This window comes from Macrobrachium nipponense, chromosome 12 (assembly GCF_015104395.2).
Source record: "Macrobrachium nipponense isolate FS-2020 chromosome 12, ASM1510439v2, whole genome shotgun sequence".
In the NCBI taxonomy this organism is placed as follows: Eukaryota; Metazoa; Arthropoda; class Malacostraca; order Decapoda; family Palaemonidae; genus Macrobrachium; species Macrobrachium nipponense.
The window spans coordinates 2,495,645-2,503,144 of NC_087205.1; the positions used below are offsets into that span (position 1 = coordinate 2,495,645).

General features: G+C 33.5%; 1 protein-coding gene and 1 pseudogene across 1 annotated transcript in view; one reads left to right on the forward strand and one right to left on the reverse strand.

The window, feature by feature from the left end:
* Positions 1-7,500, forward strand: part of LOC135225098 (pre-mRNA 3'-end-processing factor FIP1-like) — a 29,069-nt gene that overhangs the window by 3,540 nt on the left and 18,029 nt on the right. The window contains exon 3 of the mRNA XM_064264355.1: positions 264-380. Coding sequence (XP_064120425.1) covers positions 264-380 — 117 coding nt within the window. The remainder of the gene's footprint in view (positions 1-263; positions 381-7,500) is intronic.
* Positions 4,794-4,914, reverse strand: LOC135225120 (5S ribosomal RNA; annotated as a pseudogene).

Genomic DNA, 7,500 nt, shown 5'->3' on the forward strand with positions numbered 1-7,500 from the left:
TACACACGCGCACGCATACACACACGAACGACCCGTTCAAATCAAAGGCGTAACATCTACAAATGTCTTATCTTATGCAACAACTGAAACGTTTTAAATTTTTTGAGATTTTCACTTGAGTGTAAGAAAGAGAATAAGCACTGGCTGTTAAGAGACGACAAATGATGTTGCGAGCCACTCCTGGGTTTCTTTGACAGTTCGTCATTCTGACTTTTTTTTTTTTCTTGTCTCTGACCGATCAGTTCTGACTTGATCGCCCTCAGACAGACAGACATATCCTGCGAGACTCACGAAGCAAAAAGGTAGGCAAGGCAAGGCAAGGCAAGGCAAGGCAAGGCAAGGCAAGGCAAGGCAAGGCAGGCAGGCAGACCAAGAGAAAGGTGAGAAGGAATAGTATGCGATCTACAGAAAAACTCAGAAAAATATGATTTTAGAAAAGGACGATAGTATACCGATAGAGTGAAGACTGACCAAGAAAAGGACAGGAAAAATTAATCAAGTACACGAAAACAAAGACGACAGACAAGAGAAGGGACAGGCGAATAGAAAGAACAGGAGAAACAGACAAACAGCCCTATTCAGGCACTGAAATGATTGTTAAAAGAATAATAAAAGATTAATGAAAGGGAAGCCATTACTTCTGTATCTTCCGATATAGATATAAGATAAGGACGTAGTTTGACTCTCTCTCTCTCTCTCTCTCTCTCTCTCTCTCTCTCTCTCTCTCTCTCTCTCTCTATGAATCTCTGAATTATAATTTTATTAACAATTTTGTGTTTTCATATTTCACCATTAGCTCGGTAAACCCTTCAAGAGTACGACACTATTATTATTATTATTATTATTATTATTATTATTATTATTATTATTAAACCATAATCACTCATCCCAAAAAATCAAAAACTGAATAAAACCATATTATTATTATTATTATTATTATTATTATTATTATTATTATTATTATTATTATTATTATTATTATTATGAAACCAAAACCACTCCTCCAAAATATAAAAAAGTAAATAAAAAGCTCATTAAAAATCTTACATTATTATTATTATTATTATTATTATTATTATTATTTTATTAATCCCTGATTTTAAAGATTCATAATATCATAAGAAAAAAAACAGATAAAAGATTCCATCTCCTCAAGGTCACTCGCTTTCCAAGCATCATTATCCCACCTGGACCGAATGGGGCTTTTCACCCTCATGAAATAGGATGACCAGTGACCACAGCACCCGATTCATCGCCCCCCCCCCCCCCCCCGCCCCCCTCATCCAACGGCACCCCGACCACCTACCGCCCCCCACCCCCGCAAAACGATGTCCGAGGCCACATGGTCGATTCGTGATGAGGGGACAAGCTATCAAATTGAAGAGGAGAGAGAGAGAGAGAGAGAGACGAAAGGAAAAGCCACTGGACAGAGAGAATGAGGGAGAAAGTGGGATCATTTATGGTAAATGCCAATGCAAGAAAAGAGAGAGAGAGAGAGAGAGAGAGAGAGATAGAGAGAGAGAGAGAGAGAGGAGGGTGGTGAAAGAGCATCAGTAATGATAAACCCAATTACAAGAAGAAAAATAATAATAATAGAGAGAGAGAGAGAGAGAGAGAGAGAGAGAGAGAGAGAATCCAGCCCAGTGGCCGGTTAACCCTAAAAGACCCCTTCCGATATCATCATCTCCAAATTTGGACATGATGTCATCTTCCAATCCTGTTTGCATCATAGGGTTTAACACTTTGCTCTTATAATCACTTCATATCATAAGTCTAGAGCTTAATCTTGATCAAGATTCGTGTAGTGATTGTGCCATTTGCTAAGCATGAGTTATTTTCATTTATATTTTGATGATGCATCTCGGACTTGAAAGGCAGTCGTGGCTGATGGACAGAGTATGTGGAGGGTTTTTAAATGTGAAAGATAGAAAAGTAGACAGAATGACATGACAAGATCAGGAGAGGTTAGTGTGGACAGCTGGGGATATAAGGAAGGTAATTTAGAAGTTAAGGAATGGAAAGGCACCAGGAGCTGATATGATTGCATGCAAGATGCTGCGTGACAATGGTGGAAGAGTGGTTGCATTGCTGGCCAGGATGAGTAAGGTATGTGGGATTGCGGAAGTATTCCTAACGGATGGGTGAGAAGAATAATTGCTTTTTTTAATGTCTGTAAACGTGACTAAGAATAATAGTGGCAAAACATTAACTAATATAGTAGGGAAAGTGTATGGTAAGATTTTAATTGATAAAGTAAGGGCAAGCTAAGTGAAAAATTTGAAAGTAAGCTGTAAAACTTTGTGATGCAAATCAATCTTAAGAAAAAAACTAGTCGGAAAAACTATAAAAAAAAAAGTGGATGTGACACAAATAAGTCTTATGAAAAACCTAACCTAACCACGATGGAAGCACTGGTGACTGACAGTATGCAGTAGATGGGAGAGTCACTAATTAGGAATAAAAGTGGGACTTGCCCCATGTCTCCATGGCTTGAAATATGGAGTGATTGAAAAGTTACTGGAATCTCGTTAGATATACGTGCATAACTGTGATAAGAAATGGCCTATAAATTACTGATTGGGTTTAGTGAAGAGAAAGAGCAAAGCTAGTTTGAAAGTTTTTGTAAGAGGAGAAAGTTGACAGTGAATGGGACCCAGAGTAATGTCTTAAATTTAAATAACCGCCAGGAAGGAGTATTCACATAGGCCTTTGGGAGCAACTGTAATGGAAGATCCTAGGATGAGGGAAGAGGCAAGTTCTAGAACAGGTTAAGCTAGGTAGGTGTTGTAAGCAAGAGATCTGAAAGAGAGTTAGACATATGTACGTTACGAAATACATTGATGTTGCAGATTCTGAACACTTCTTATTAACTCCTCTCTCTCTCTCTCTCTTTCTCTCTCTCTCTCTCTCTCTCTCTCTCTCTCTCTCTCTCTCTCTCTCTCTCTCCAGTAAATGTAGTAAGCAAAAGATCTAAAAGAGAGTTAGACATATTTACGTTACGAAATACATTGAAGTCGCAGATTCTGAACAATGCTCGTGTTAACTCTCTCTCTCTCTCTCTCTCTCTCTCTCTCTCTCTCTCTCTCTCTCTCTCTCTCTCCAGTACCTAAGGAAGTGGCACCATCATGCAGCTTAAGTATCCTTCTCAGTTGATAGGTTGTCGTTAACCTGTCAGAGCATTAAACTTCACTCGTCTTATACGACGACGCGTCCCTTACCTACCTACCGCCCCCCCCCCCCCCCCCCCCCCATCCCAGGACAGCGATCTGGTCCCCAGGATCCCCCCCACCACTACGAGTATCACCAACAGAGATGATAACACCGAGGCTGTTTTTAATTAATGGATGCAGTACTTTTGACTAGCATTTTATTCTTTTACTAAGAATTATTCATTGTTGTTTATATGCAATTTATACTATTCATTAGTATTTGCTTATTTGTTTAATATGATAAAATTGATCTTAATTCTATCATGACGGTATCCACTCAATATTCATCTACGTTGACAATATAAAACTTTGGAATGTTTGGCATAATCAAAAAAAAATTATTTTCCTTTTCTTAATAGAATCCCTCACGCAATCCGCATATACACCTAGACTCAATATAAATTATTTCACACAAAAAATCAGACAAAATAAAAACAATTTAGCAGGAATAAACTATAATTCAATAGTGCATTTTTAGTGTTGGGGAAAATTCATTTCAGTAAGAAATTATTCGCATTCCGTTCGATTCCGAATTTTCTGGAACGGGGTTGCTGGCCCCTACCTATGCCGCACATATAATGGAAAAAAATATTTTTATTTATTTATTTATTTTTTCTACTCGGGGGGCATGATTTCGGCAACTTTAAGCTATATTTCAAATAACAGATGACCTGAATAAGGAGGAATTTCCAATAGTTTAATCTCCGTTGTGATCTATTTATTTATGCATCTATATATCTATATATATATATATATATATATATATATATATATATATATATATGCTTAAAAAATCACAGTAGATATACGTAACGTTCAATTAAAATAATGCGAATACCACAGGAAGGAAAATGATAGGAAGAAATCCAAGCGCTTTCGCCTTTACTAAGACATTGTCAAGCGCTTGGATTTCTGCCTATCATTTTCTGTGGTATTCGCTTACATATATAATACATAATGTATATAAATATATATATATATATATATATATATATATATATATATATATATATATATATATATATATATTCCATGTATATAAGCTTAGTCTCTTTCTCAGTCACGGATAATTTAGATAAATCCACCATTTCTGTCGTCCTCATTTATCATGCTATAACCCCGTAGTGGTTACAGTAGTCACAATCACGAGGAACTCCGTTATTAACCGTCATGATGCTTGCTGTAATAGATTGCTGTGTCATTGTGAGTGATTGAGTGTCTGAAGAAAGTGAAAAGTGATTGATCGTGATTGATTCCACCTTTTAATCCGTCAATTAATTACCGTTTACGTCTCTTGATATTCAGAGAGATTTATTGTCTTTGTTCTGTCTTTGTGTCTGATTGGTTAGCTCTCTCTCTCTCTCTCTCTCTCTCTCTCTCTCTCTCTCCTTGGAAGAACCTCTTGTTCCGAAAACTTCCATAACTTAGCAGCTTATATATATATATATATATATATATATAATATATATATATATATATATATATATATATATTTATAATATATATATATATATATATATATATATATATATATATCTTCTTACCCAGCTTGTTCCCATTTTTATACGTGGTCGCCGACTTAGACGCCAACAGCATCTGGTGTTCCCAGGCGGTCACCCATCCAAGTACTGACCAGACCCAACGTTGCTTAACTTCGCTGATCGGACGGAGAAAAGCGGTGCTTTCAAGGGGTATGGCCGTGGTATATATAATTATATGCAATATTCTATATAAGTGTTTGTATATATGCAACCTTGAATAAAATATAAAATACTGAGGTTAGAGGGCTGCAATTTGCTATGTTTGATGGTTGGAGAGTAGATGAGCAGCATACCAATTTGCAGCCCTCTAGCCTCAGTAGTTTGTAAGATTCTTCTTATCAATATCTTATCCCTTTATGCTGAGGTATGAGGCTGATAATGCTCATAGTTTTCTTTTCAGAAGTTCGTAAGTAAAGTAAATGATTTTCAAATCTTAAAAACTACCGAGGCTAGATGGCTGCAAATTCATATGTTGATCACCCACCCTCCAATCATCAAACATACCAAATTGCAGCCCTCTAGCCTCAGCAGTTTTTATTTTATTCAAGGATAAACTTAGCCACGATCGTGCTTTTGGTAGTGCAGCAACACAGGCCACCACGGCTGGCTCTGATAGTTTATGGGTCGCGGCTCGTACTGCATTATACCGAGACCACCGAAAGGCAGATCTATTTTCGATGGCCTTGATTATACGCCGTAGCGGCTGTACAGAAAGCTCGATTGCGCCGGAGAGACTTCGGCGCAATTTTACTTGATCCGTATGTACCTCACTTATAGAGGTTAACTTGTGTTGCTTGAAGGATCTTTGCTATTTAATATCAAGTGTAACACGACAATATTCAATATTTACTCTTCATTTTAACTATATAGTATCAAGTTCTTTAATTTGTATTTTATGAATATTTCATGGATTACTATTATTTTTATTACCCTTTTATTTCTCTTTTGCTGATGATTCTTGTGCATTTAATTTCATTTCCTAAATCTAGACATGTAAATAAGTTATTCTGTAATATAATTCCATTTCATTTCCTAAACTTAATATGTGAACAAATTATCCTGTAATATAATTTCATTTCATTTCCAAAATCAAAATATTTAAACAAATTATTCTGTAACACAATTCCATTTCATTTCCTAAATCTAAATATGTGAACAAATTATTATGTAAATTGATCCCATTTCATTTCTTAAACTAAATATGTAAGAAATTTATTTTGTAATATAATTCCATTTCATTTCCTAAATCTAGATATGTCAACAAATTATTCTTTAATATAATTTCATTTCATTTCCTAAATCTAAATATGTAAACAAATTATTCTGTAATATGATTTCATTTCATTTCCTAAATCTAAATATGTAAACAAATTATTCTGTAATAAAATTTCATTTCATCTCCTTAACTTTGATATGTAAACAAATTATTCTGTAATATAATTCCATTTCATTTCCTAAATCTAAATATGTAAACAAATTATTCTGTAATATGATTTCATTTCATTTCCTAATCTAAATATGTAAACAAATTATTCTGTAATAAAATTTCATTTCATCGCCTGAATCTAGATATCTAAACAAATTAATCCGTAATATAATTTCCTTTTTATCTCCTAAATCTAGATATGTAAACAAATTATTCTGTAATATAATTTCATTTCATTTCCTAATCTAAATATATAAACAAATTATTCTGTAATATAATTTCATTCCATTTCCTAATATAAATATGTAAACAAATTATTCTGTAATATAATTTCATTCCATTTCCTAATCTAAATATGTAAACAAATTATTCTGTAATATAATTTCATTTCATTTCCTAACCTAAATATGTAAACAAATATTCTGTAATATAGTTTCATTTCATTTCATAATCTAAATATGTAAACAAATTATTCTGTAATATAATTTCATTTCATTTCCTGAATCTAGATATAATTTCATTTTTATCTCCTAAATCTAGATATGTAAACAAATTATTCTGTAATATAATTCCATGTCATATCCTAAATCTAAATATGTGAACAAATTAATCCGTAATATAATTTCATTTTTATCTCCTGAATCTAGATATGTAAATAAATTATTCTGTAATATAATTCCATTTCATATCCTAAATCTAAATATGTGAACAAATTATTCTGTAATAAAATTTCATTTTTATCTCCTGAATCTAGATATGTAAACAAATTAATCCGTAATATAATTTCATTTTTATCTCCTAAATCTAGATATGTGAACAAATTATTCTGTAATATAATTTCATTTCATTTCCTAATCTAAATATGTAAACAAATTATTCTGTAATATAATTTCATTTCATTTCGTAATCTAAATAGGTAAACAAATTATTTTGTAATATAATTTCATTTCATTTCATAATCTAAATATGTAAACAAATTATTCTGTAATATAATTTCATTTCATTTCATAATCTAAATATGTAATAATTACATATTAAATAGAATGTAGTATGTCATTCTAGGTGAAGCAACATGTTGTTGTGTTAAAATGATGACTACTGTAGTCTAGTTAGGATCTTGCAGCATCTCTAAATATTGATTAGTGAATAGATGACATTGCCTTGGCGAAGCTTTGTGTCACATCATTTGAACACACTTGGATCATCGGTTTAAAGAGGTAACGCCAACCGATGCCCCATTGGCAAAATACATGTTGACGTTCTTGTGATGGCCTGTGCCCTACGTCACATGACCTAGATCCGTTTACCCGTGTGTTTGTGTAAC